General features: G+C 42.9%; 1 protein-coding gene across 14 annotated transcripts in view; it reads right to left on the bottom strand.

The window, feature by feature from the left end:
* Positions 1 to 12,601, bottom strand: part of ADAMTS9 (ADAM metallopeptidase with thrombospondin type 1 motif 9) — a 93,144-nt gene that overhangs the window by 71,454 nt on the left and 9,089 nt on the right. For 13 of the 14 annotated variants that reach the window (XM_082059685.1, XM_082059688.1, XM_082059687.1 and 10 more), the window contains 8 exons: positions 6,680 to 6,966; positions 5,644 to 5,727; positions 5,420 to 5,541; positions 4,996 to 5,036; positions 4,771 to 4,876; positions 2,677 to 2,823; positions 1,677 to 1,818; positions 1,354 to 1,461 (listed from right to left, as the gene is read on the bottom strand). In XM_082059685.1, the coding sequence (XP_081915811.1) occupies positions 1,354 to 1,461; positions 1,677 to 1,818; positions 2,677 to 2,823; positions 4,771 to 4,876; positions 4,996 to 5,036; positions 5,420 to 5,541; positions 5,644 to 5,727; positions 6,680 to 6,966 (1,037 nt within the window). The remainder of the gene's footprint in view (positions 1 to 1,353; positions 1,462 to 1,676; positions 1,819 to 2,676; positions 2,824 to 4,770; positions 4,877 to 4,995; positions 5,037 to 5,419; positions 5,542 to 5,643; positions 5,728 to 6,679; positions 6,967 to 12,601) is intronic. The other variant, XM_082059679.1, reaches the window with a different exon arrangement.

Below are 12,601 nucleotides of genomic sequence, written 5' to 3'. Positions count from 1 at the left end.
TGCCACTTGGATGACATGGTAACTCTGAGAAGGTGATAATCTGCTCAATTGCAGTTGTTTGCACATCACTCTGGCCATATCCAAGGGTAACAGCAGGTCTGTCAGAACAAAACTGCAGCCCAGATTTTTGCAATTTCAAGAAAATAGTTATTTCTGAGCTTCCAGCAGTGAGTAGACCCCAAGCTCACAGGGAAGCTGAAGGCCTCAAGTCAAGGGGACTCCACAGATGCCTTAACTTTATGCCGAGCCTCAAAAAAGAGGGCATTTTACATTAAAACATTAAATATTGAAGCACTGGCTCCAAAGAGCAGCACAGGAATAGGATTTTCCAACCACATCTCTAATGCACATTATCAACAAGAAAAACAAATGTGTTTGCTGTACTTTTCCCTAAGAAAGGAAGGCAAATTGATAGACTATGCCCATCGTCTTGAAGGAAATCAGTCACATGTCATTGAACAATTTACTTTTCGGATACATGCAACAGAGGATTAATTACCAAGCCTTTATGGAAAATGATATCTAAAATAGCATCCAGATATTTTTATTAAATACATTTGAAAGACTATGAATTAGAATGTTGACTCTTACTAAAGAAAACTTTAACTACTGATCATTAATAGCCAGAAAAGCAAAGTTTTAAGCTATACTTTGTAGAATAACATCACACTTTTTTTACTAGATTTAGATGGAGAAGATTTTTGTTCAGACAAAAAATATGAAAACTAGTTAGCATTTTTCTTCACAAGGTTCAGTACCTCAATAAAATAGAAAAGAAAAATCCTCTCAACTATTTTTTCTCTTGATCTAGACAACTAAAAACTAAATACTTATTCTACAAACCACAAAGCTAGCTTGAAACTAACATTGCACATGGAAATTGAAAGTTTGTATGAATTACTGCCAAAATTGTTCCATGCAGAAAATGTCAACGAGTTCTATATTTTACTCAGAAGTTGTCAAGATGAGAAGCCAGTTGACAAATTTATGTTACACAAAATTACTAATTGCTCACATCACATAGGAAATTTCTAATAAAAGCCTAGTGAAGCTTTGTGAAAGTTTTGCTCAGTTCACTCAAGGGCATTAATTTACCAAGGTAAGCACTGCAGAAGGAATATCTGCTTAAACAACACTATGCCAAGCAGTTGATTTTAATCACATTCTCCGGTGCAGAGCTGACCCATGTGTACCAGGCTTAAAACACACAGAGCTGCTTTGGGCTTCCACACTCACAGTCGGAAGCTGTGCCCCATATAACTGGCCATTGGGATAGGATGATTTTGACTGATATGCTTAACCTGAGATCTGGGAAACATCACTACGAGGCACAAACCATCAGGTATTACAGACCTTTCCTGGCTCGCATTCTGTCCCATCAGCCCAAGGTGTGTGTTGGGTACGACATCCCTTGTGTGCGCCATCAATGTTAATACACCAAAGTCGCCGACACTGCATCTGCTTGTTATTGAAAAGATGAAGACATTAAATAAATACGTGCCACGTGTCTTACCAGATAAATGATCCTTAATGAAATTATACCTCTAGGATTCATCAATAACTCATAAGCTTGACAATACTTTGATGGCTTGTGAGCCTTCCATTCATGCACACCCCAAGAGGCCTTATTTTGCCCTGGCAACAGCAGGAAAACCAAGGTGTGGAATTTCACTTACCATATACGGGCACACTTGAGATCCAGGTCCAAAAATTAACTCACATTGTTTGTTGACATCATAAATCAGCCCTGGGAGCTGCTGAGGCAACGTGTAAGTTCTCGATGAAGGTTCATCAAGCAAACATTCCCCATAACCAGTACTACAACACAAAGCAGAGAAATGGTGTTAAACAGGAGGTGATGCGACAAGAACCCATTGGTGTTTACCTGAGCCAGCCTTGGGGCAGAGGTGCACCACGTTTGCCATATTTATTTATAGCAAGCACAAGAGCAGCTACTGCAGACTTGAGCACAGGAGGGTGCAGTACCCTTTTCCCATCAGCCCAGGCTGCAGTAACAACCATCCACCACAACGCAGTCAGCTACCCTGGCAAAAGTGTTTCTGAGCATGCACAACCTGAATTTAGTTGCTGAGTAAGCAGTGGTATAATATATATTTAGAAAGAAAAATCATTTATTAGCAGAAGAGCTGGGAGATTGAGCTTCTGGATTTGCCAGAACACCATCGTGCCTCTCGTTTTGCTCCCCATCACAATGTATGGGAAGGCATCATGGCAAAATGGGTGATCACTGCACATCAAACTGACCTATGGGCTCCTGGAAGAGTGTTCTCACCAGTGACTAGTGCCAAGGCCTTATCTTGACCTGTGGAGCAGACGGGCAGATTGAATCTGCCTCCTAAAACATGGCTCTGTATCTTGGCCACAGGGCTTGGAAAACTCACTCTTCAGGTTTGAGTAGAACACACATTCCTTAAAAGCAATATCCATGGAGGAAGACTTATTCTTCCCCATAGAGAGGCTGGTCCTTGCCAGCTTATCACGAGGCTGAACTGGCAGGGACTGCACGCCAAGGATGCATTCCTGATCTACCTAAAGGATATGTGCACACACAAATCCTTCCGATTTCCTCCAAATGCTGCATGTTAAGACTCCAGAGTACACCCTACTGGATGCATGCACTTGTAAAAACAGCCTAACATGCATATATGGCCTTACTCCAGAAATTCAGTGATGTATTTTCTACTGCATTTTGACCACATCCAGGGATTGGTGTAGAAGTTCAGCGTTGGTGCCATGACATGCTGTTGATTTTTACCTCCATCTTCTTTGCACTTATGATTGTCATCGTGTGGCATGTTAAATCTAGGAGAAACACAGCAGTGAAAAGCACAGTCAGTTTAGTGGCAAATGTCAAGTACTTAGCATAGCGAGAGCAACAGTGTGAACTAAATGTAAGCAAACGGGAGAATTTTTCCTAGATATGCTACTGACAGATATTACAGAATATAAGTAATTAATATGCACATACTCATAAATATCAACAAGCATTGCTCAGACTGAGTTCTTAGCATTTTTCTGCAAGAAGCTCAGCAGCACCCTGGTAAGGTCACCAAATCACGGCTGCAGATATTCAGCCAGACAAGTCCTTGAGGGAGCTTGCAGTAAGATGCAATTTCAGCTGCCGTTTCCTTTTCAGCTGACAGTAGAGATGCTGCAGGCAGGTTGGAGTCCGGCCCCACCTTCATAAAAATGGCAAGAGTTCTCTGGAATTGAGCCAAAGAGCCAAGCTTCCAAAAGAGATGAACGACTTGAGCCCACTGACCACTGGTGCCTGAAGTCCCTCATGTGCGTTGCCAGCATCCTACGCTGGCTGCAAAATGTCTGCTAATGCAGTTGAACACCTCGGGCCATGCTGATCCTTCATGCTGTTGCCTAAATAGGGCTGCGCTGGGGATAGACTTGGCTTCTCTACTTTATGTGGTAGGTTTACAAAATGCCATCAAGCATCAGTATCAGCAGAAACTCACGCAAAGTCTGCAGCACATGACATATTGAAGAATGCGGCAAATACGCTAACAGAGACAGAATGGCTTAAAGCACTTTGCCTTTTGAAGTGGAGAAGGGGAAATGACCCAGTGTGATCCTGCGTTCGAAGGCTGGAGAGTTTATATCCCATTAAGATTACCTCCGGTGAACCACCTTTTCACTCAGTTCCCTGTAAAAGAGCAAAGAGGCACTTCCCGCCCGGCAGCGCCACAAACCCCTCCAGCAGCTCTGGGGCAGCATTCGCGAAGGAATTAGCCACAGGTTAGGTGTGGGGAATGCCAAACCTTCGGAGACTTTCTCTCAGGAAATCTTATTTAAACAAACACTGCTGTGGTTAAAAATAGACCATCTCAGCCAGCTTTCTGTGCAGAAAAAGGGAGTTTAAAACAATGAGTGACTTGTTACTGGGTATTCATCCATCCCACACCTACAGATCTCCACTGCAAACCAGGCATGAGGTGATTTGGGACTGAGCTGTAGCTGGGAGGTAAAGGACTATGTGATCTAAGATGATTTTTCTCACTACTACTCTAAAAAAGAAGTCAAAATCGGTTAACAGAAATTTCCACTGGAGGAGGTGCATCTTGAATGACAGCATCTCTTTCGGGCATGTCCAGCATCACGCTATTTCCCTTTGTGAAATGTTCAGGAGGTGGATCAAGCTCGCTAACACATCCCCATCACCTGCCAGACACGCTGGCTAAATTTCTTCCTTCAGCAGCACCACGTGTGGTGGTGGGCCAAGCTGTGGCAGGCTGAGAACTGGCTCTTGGAGGAGACTTCAGTCCCAAAGCCCAGGTGAGATGTGCCTGTGGCAATTGCCCTGGTCCGCCCCAAGGCACCCAGCACATCCCAGCCCTGGCCAAAAACCCGGCTAGTCCCAGTGACCTGGCCAAGACATCACAGCTCCAGGGCAGATGCTGCTGACATCTGCATGTAGATGTGAGAAGATGCAGTAATATGAGACATTTTGTTAGTTCTCCTTCCCTGCTAATGTGCTGCTTGGGGTACTCCATCACTCACCCTCCCCAAAATGTGGGTCTGCTGGTTTTACTGCTCTCAGATGGACTTCAGAGCACCCCACCACCTCCCAGAGTCACACCACAGCCTAATTTTCCTCAACGGTACATCTCCTACCTGACTACATTCATTTCCTCCCAAATAATTAGGCTCAGCAGGTACCAAGTCCTAGGCAGGCTGGCAAGCCCTAGCTAGCATAAGTCTTGGGCTATTTAAATGTAAATATATTTACATAAAACATACACGTGGCCAAGTTCATGTGCTATTGTGAAAGCAGTGCTCAGTCCGTTATCTTCACTAATTGAACAGCTCCTGTACGGGTCACAGACTGTGCCCAGCTCCGCCAGACCTAGAAGAGAACAAAAAGGTTTATGATAGAAAAAGAAATGTCACCCACAGTTCGGCACAGACAACTAACATTGTCACTACAAAAAAGTTATTAAAAGACAAAGAAAAGTTTTTCCTTACCCAGAGTATCACATTTGTCGTGCGCTCTACAAATATCCTGTCTGAAAGCAGAACAGACCTGACACATTAATTTTCAATGCAGCAGTGAGTTAAGGTACAAGCACAATAATAACAATATCCAAAAACAATGCTTGGTCCTCCAATGGACCTTCTCATGCTGGCTTGCCACATCATCCAGAGTCTGAACAACTCCCTACCACAGTCAGAGTTTTTCATCTTATGGACAGTCCTGGAAGTCTCAAAGTCATCCACCACTATGCTGGACACATTATCCCAATTCTGCTCACAGTTACACTGCTCCCACAGTTGCAAATATCATTACACCTACATCAAAAACTGAATATTTCCCAAAGCTGCATATATTACATGCTCACAGCCTCTGACACACAGCTGGCTACAGTTTTACTGAGAATATTCACCATACCTGGTAACAAGCACAGCTGTATCATGTTGAAGGTGACTTCCTTCAGGGTGGTTCTGGGATTGCTGCCATTGGCAAAAGTTTTTCAGTGTTGTCTGTGCATTGTAAGATATTGCAGGACCATCCTAATAAGCAACACACAGAAAGCAGGTATTCCAATTATTCATCATACAACTCACTACAAATGCCACCATCAAATAGAAGGTGAAGAAAATAATTTCCATTACCTGTTCATTATGTATCACGACCAATTTCACAATAACAATATTAATTAAATTTCCAATGCTTGGGTCTCTGTAAATAGAAGCCACCTGTTTAAAAAAATATTCAGAATTATTGCTAACATTCAAGGAAACAAACAATTAAGACAACACACACATTTTCCATTTTGCAGCTGTTGTTCTCCTGAGCTGCCCTTCTGCCCCACTCTGTGCTTTGACGCTACTTGGAGAGACCTCATGCCAGAAGCACAATTTTAGAATGAAGCAAGTCTGCTGGTATCGCAAAAACCAAACTTTTCCTTTTGCTTTAACACACATTTCACCAAATTACAGGATCATTCTGCTCTGAGGTACAACCACTGACTAAGATTGTTAAAAGCAACTTATTTTCTCAAGTGCCTCATTTGGACATGGACATTTTTAGATGATATGTTCACTGCACTTCCACCCTCTAACAGGATGAAAATCACTCAAATGACACAACTGTGTTGGATACTTACTTCCACTCACTCTACACCTACAGAACTGCCTGTTTAGAGGCTGCACTACTGCATCCTAGTCCCAGCAGCTACCAAAATCCGTGTCCTCAGCCTGGAAAGCCAACCCCAGCACTATGTTAAGGATCAAGGTGACCACAGGCTCCGTTTCCTTGCAACTGCATAACCTACTAGCACCAGTTCCTTGGAAGGCACAGTCCTCAAAGTACCTTTTTAATTCAGTTGCTGTTTCACATGGGCTTAAATAAAGAGCACAGCATGTAGACTAAAGGGCCAGTGATCTTTGTTGTGCTGCCTGGGGTTCAGAAATCTGAAAGGGAGAGGTGTGGGAAGGGATAGGAAACATGATGGGTATGGGAAGGAAGAAGATTCCAGCCAGTGCTCCCCAGCCAAGCTTTACCAAGCTTTACATTAATCTCAGCATTATATCCATGCCTGGCTGAGGCAAACTGATGGTATTGCATATGAACACAGCAGAAATGGGGCTCTGTGACTACTAGAAAATGATTTATGAGTGAATCTACTCCCCCTAGTTGAATACTCACTATTGACATTAACGTTAAAACATAGTGCTGCAGATTAGCTCCATGGTAGGCGACCATCCTGCTGTCAGCCACCACCATCACTTCCACAAAACGAGGGTAGGAGAGAAAACGCTTTGTCCGTTTGTGGCTCTTCTGTTCAGTGATGTTCCCAGTCTTGTTGTGATCTGCAGAAAATGAATTCACTTCCAGGCTGTGCTTCAACATCTCCACATCAGACAATATGCTGCTTTCTGCCCACTGTCTTCTCCAGTGTTTCCGCTTGTTCTTTTTGTGACTGTGTTCATGATCTATGATTTAAAAGCAGACGAAAACGTGAAGTATAACACATTCTGGCATGAATAAAGTTAATGCCACATGCACATTACATCAAAACGCCTGTTTATCTCAATGACAGGTTCTAGGAGGCTTGTTCCAAACAGCTAACCAGAACAGAAGCACTCTGTGGAAGCCCACCATGGAACCCAACATATGAGGTTTTTCTTAAAGTAATCTTACAGAAGCCAATGGCAACTAAAGGCAGATGTTCCTGTAAAGGCTTTCCTGCAGCAGAGCCGTCTCCCTCGCGCAGGAGGGATGGAGCCGGGGCTGCAGTTCAGTTGAATGTGACGTGAGCCCGGCGATGGTAATTAGCCACCACGGCAGCAGCGTGAGGATTCTGGGCACGTCCAAGGTGGCCAGGAAACCACAGGAAACAAAGGTTCAAATCCTGTATTTCTAACTGAGGCATGAAGGACGGCAGGATTTGGCCTTCATAGCAAAGCAATTATATATGATTTATTTCTGTCTCTAACAATAACATGGCTGGGCTTCAATTCCCCCCCTCCCTTTATTATTCTGTGCTACAGGAATGGTAAAGGTCATCTAATAGCACAGCTGCCACTGGCTAAAGAATAGAATTCAGGAAGTTTCACATATACTGCTTTTGATATTCAATTAGGCCAAACATAAAAGCAGCCTGAAAATATACTCCATGCTGATACAAAGACGACAAAGTGAAGAGGGAGAATAGGCAACTGAAACATATGGAACATGTACAATTAAGATTTACCATCTGATTAGTGTGTAATTATAGCATTATTTAAATGTAAGAGCAAAATCAGTCTTATTTGATGCCACTTAATTTTTAATCAGTTCATCGTAGGAAGTACTTAATTGAATGTGATTCATCCATGAGAGACTGTTTGCTTCTGCATTTAATATAAAGCCAGATCTGAACTACTCATCTAAGACTCCAGGCTACAACCCTCATAGCTCTTTTGTAGCTTTAGTTTAATTTCATCACGGTGGTGAAAAATATCACATTTCCTTATCTGACCCACTGAGTAGGTTAGAGGAAGCATAATAGTAAGGAACAAAGGAATATTCAATGCTCAGACAAGATTGAAATGATAGGAAACTTCTTGGCTCTTTTTCCTGTGTAGTTTCCTTTTTAGGTTATTTTGTAATAATTTCCAAAAAAAAGAAATATAAATACACTCTCTAATATTGAGGCAGGCAAAGGGGGTCAGCCTGCTTCTACTTATCTGAAAAATACTATCCTTTTGCCCTATGTGTAAATAGGCAATAGAGCATTTAAGAATTAAATCCTGTTTACTCTGCACTAAGTCCTATGAATTGCCCTTTCTTGATATAGTCCAGACCACCTTAATACAGCAGAGAGTCCGCAGCTATTTGAGTAAGAATTCGAGAAAGCCAATAGCATTTGTGGTTATAATTGGATTGCCCTAGTTCCTCCACACTAATCAATGCCCTTGTCTTGGCAAGGTTGTGCTCTCACGCTGGCACGGCTTCGTGGGCAACCGTGACATTATCCCAACTCACTCGGTGCCAATCAGTGCAGGAAGCCAACTCTGCATACAAATAACTAAAAGGTGAGAAGAAGACCAGACTGAGCAGAACGTGCTAACCTCAGCCCTTTAGCCATCTCCCCTCCTCTCTGCACCCTCTGCCAGCCACTTAAATTTCCCTTTTAATAACTAACTTCCAAAAGAAGCAGATGCTCAAGGAAAAATGCATTAAGGATGGCGAGATGCTCAGCAAGGCTCAAGTGAGGCTGAAGGCAAGGCTGCTGTGCAAAGGCACAGCTCTTCATCATCCACTGCAGCAGCTCCCAGAGCCCCAGATGGGACCAGGGGGCTCAGATGTCTTCTCCTCCAGCCAGTCTGACAGAGGGAGGTTAGATGGCAAAAGAAGATGGAAGTGCAAAGGATTATTTGAAGAGGCACCTGTTATAAAGGATGTTTAAAAGAAATTAACTGATATTCAGCAGGCTTGCACTGAAATCCTGCAGGTAGTGTTGTCACACGCTAAAAAACCAACCAAACAAAACCCCCCAAACCAAACAAGCAAGAAACCAAAAAAACCCCAACCAACCAACCAAAAACAAACAGACAAAATCCAAACAAAACCACAAACAACAACAAAAAAAAATCCAAAACCAAAAAGCAAATAAACAAACAAACAAAAAAACCCCACAAAAAACCCTTCCACAAAACCAGAGAGATCGCACATGAAATGCCAGGTCTGGTTCCAAGAGCCCCAATCTGACGCACCACACAGGAGAACCAGAGCCCACCGCAGCCAAGTATGCTCAGCACAGAGGAAAAATGACCTTTCTTTCTGTTGCAGATATCTGGAATGTTGTCACAGAATCACAGACTCATTCAGGTTGGAAAAGACCCTTAAGATCATCGAGTCCAATCATTAACCTAACACTGCCGAGTGTCGATACAGTATCAGTGTACCTCCCCTATCTGGCACACAAATCAGTCAGCCCCATCACCCCTTCAAAAACCAAGATTTTTTTCCAGGTATGAAGTCACCCCAACACTTACAGCACACTATCTGGACAAGTCACGTATAGTATGTTTGCCAGCCTAGTTACTGTAAAACCAAACACAAACGACTGGGGATGCTTTGCATGTAAAGCCACTCCTGGACTTTGATAGTAGTGAACTGTTATCTTCACTCATCTTTCTTCCATATAACTATGCTCAGAGATGGCGCACATTCACCTGTAAAAAATTAAACACTAATAGCAGTGCACTGCTCTCAACCCATCCATAAAATCCACCCCCCAGCCTTAATGGGAGTTGCACACAGGCAGTGCCAGTACTCCCTGTGCCTGATGCTGGTGATATCTCGCTCCATCACGATGGCCACAACAGAAATGCTCTTACTGCCTGGCGCAGCATACAGCTGTTTAATCAAGCAGAAGTGAAAATCTCTCACGTTACATAAGAAAACTGCAGTTTTACAGCAGCAGCTTCCTACTGCCACACACACCACCAAAAAAAAAGTGTGATATTTTTCCACCTGGTTTTGCTTTTTTTTTTTTTTCCCTTCCCCTATTGTGTTAACATATTAACAGAAATCAGGAAGGAAAATGGTTTGCTTGGCGAGCTCTCAATCACTGCAAGTGACCTGAAAAACATCTACCTACATATGGCAGTAATTGGATGGGTTTAAGCAACAAAATATTTTCTTTAATTTGCAGAGAAAACAAACCCCAATGAGTAGACAAACACTTTACGCCAACTACAGATCAATAATTCATCTCTAAGGCAAGCCTGTGCACCTACTCAACAGTTAATATTCATGTAAGAGGTGGCTAAAAGACTGCTGGAATAATGTCTGTTTTACTACTTGCTTTAATAAGACAGTCTGTGGTATTTGCACTGTCTTTAGACAGACCTGGAGGCGTATGTTCATTTTTTTTCCTTAGTTTCTTCTTTGTTATGGGGGACTTAAAAGGAGACCCAGTCCTGTGACAGGGATGTTCCTTCCTGATGGCATCTTCCCACCCGTGCCATTTATTTTTGCTTACACAAGAAGCTTCTGCCCAGAGCCCATTGAGCTGATTCATGGATGATTCCTGCTGATTATTGGACTTTGGATCTATCCCAAGGGAGAAGGCAGGGGAGATGCTGGCCCTGCGCAAGTGCTTTGCCTTCATGAAAGGGTGACAGGGCAGAGCCAGTGACTGCTTTGGGAATAGTAGCTACTGTTACGCTAAAAGCAAAAATTAAAAGGAAGAGCAATCGCTTATCCTAACAGTTCTAATATTTTCCATTTCTACATTAACTTGTCCTTAGAATAGAAAGCAATTTGCACAATTAAATAAGACATGTGACAATGCAAGCAATTCCAGTTCAGCTCCAAGTTCATGAGAGCTGCACATAGCAGGGAGAAAGGAGAGAAAAAAAAAAACAACAAAAAACACACAGAAAAATTAACCTATTTCTCAAGCTAATAACATTAACAACCTCTCCCTGCTAGAAAAGGCGCATGGTCCTTTCAAACCAACTTACCATCATATGTTTTTTCAATGTGTGACCTAGGATTTTTAACAGAAACTTTGCTCCTCAGTAGTGGGCCCATGACATTCCTAGACCTGCTCTGATCCAGCTGCATAGATGAGAAAACTATTGTTTAGAAGTTAGTTGTTTATTACACACCTCCATAAAGCAGATCCAAAGGCAGTTGAGCTCCCTCCAGGCAGTCAGTCAGAATGTGACCTGCCTCCCTCGACTCCCAAAATATTTGGCTTCTACAAAAAAGTTTTCTTTGCTACTAAGAGAAATATTTATGTGAACGGATCATAAACCCTCATGACCCAGGCACACCTGCTTGTTAATTTTCTTGCCTTCCTCCACTTTGAATTTTGCACATATGCTTTACTAAGTAGCTTCCTAGTTGCCCAACTGGAGCAATGTTCAGATCCTTGGAAAGGTCCATGTCCAGGAGCAGCTGCTGCTGAAGTCAGCTGAAGCACAGAGCCTGGGAGTTGTGTTTGTAATATCAGAAAATACTGCAAGGCCAGAAAGCAATTCTATAGAGCCATGGGCAGTTTAGACCAGCATGAAGCACCACTGATATCAAGATCAGGAGTCCCACTGCTGCAGCCTGGTGGCTTTGGCTATGGAGACTCCATCCTTGGAGGAGCCAAAGCTCAAAGCAATGCTGAACCCACCTATGTTTTTGAGGTGATCCTGCCTTTCTTCCTACTGCTTGAACCCGAACACTTAAAAACCACGGACTTGCAGTTAGTACCAATCAGCTTCCCTTAGGAAGAAAATATTCTCTGGTTATATACCATGCAAACACCAAAGACCACACATACTCTGGATGCTTCCTTCCCTGATGATGTATGAGAGAATACATTCCAGCTTTAAAGAATTTTTTTCTGCCTAAGGTAAAAAGTTGCACGTGAAAGCTATCAATTGTGCACAGTAGACAGGAACCAGACTAGTGAACAAAATAATAAATTGCCTCTTTAAGAAAACAGATAGTAATATGTGAGTTGAGCATGTGGCAGAAAATGATTCAAGATCATCTTAGAGACAAAATAACTGAATAACTGTAGCTCATAACCACAAGGCACAAAAGCACCACTGAATTGGTACAAAATTGGTTTAAGGTATGGCTGACAAAAAGTTACAGTGCTGAAAAATCGCTGATACCATTTCCATAATCTACTGGTTCAGAAAGAAAAATAAACTAGCCCTGTAGAATGACTAAAAAACCTGTGGTCAAATACCTTTGAAAACCATCCTGACACTGCAAAGGGCTGGGCAGCTCGCTGAAGTACATCCCAGTGTTTCACCTATGAGCAGACACACATCTGAACCAGGCTGTGGGTCAAACCAGTATGAATATACCACAGGCACACTGACACACACCGGTGGCATTTCAGCACATCAGGAAAAGAGGCAGAGCTGCTGCCTTCTGCACTGCCGGGGCAAACTGACCCTGTTTACCTGCAGAGCTCTGAACCTGCATCTGCTGAACCTGATCCCTGCCTTGCAATCCACCTCAGCACCCAAGCCCCTGTGCCTGTTTTCTTGCTCTTAATACAATTTTTCAATGCATAAGTCGCAAGTACATCAACACATTATCTGCACTCATGTCTAGTGGTACCTA

Source organism: Streptopelia decaocto (genome assembly GCF_964273445.1).
Source record: "Streptopelia decaocto genome assembly, chromosome: 8".
In the NCBI taxonomy this organism is placed as follows: domain Eukaryota; kingdom Metazoa; phylum Chordata; class Aves; order Columbiformes; family Columbidae; genus Streptopelia; species Streptopelia decaocto.
Note: the sequence above shows the minus strand (reverse complement) of the source record. Positions and strands in the feature narration are given on the sequence as shown.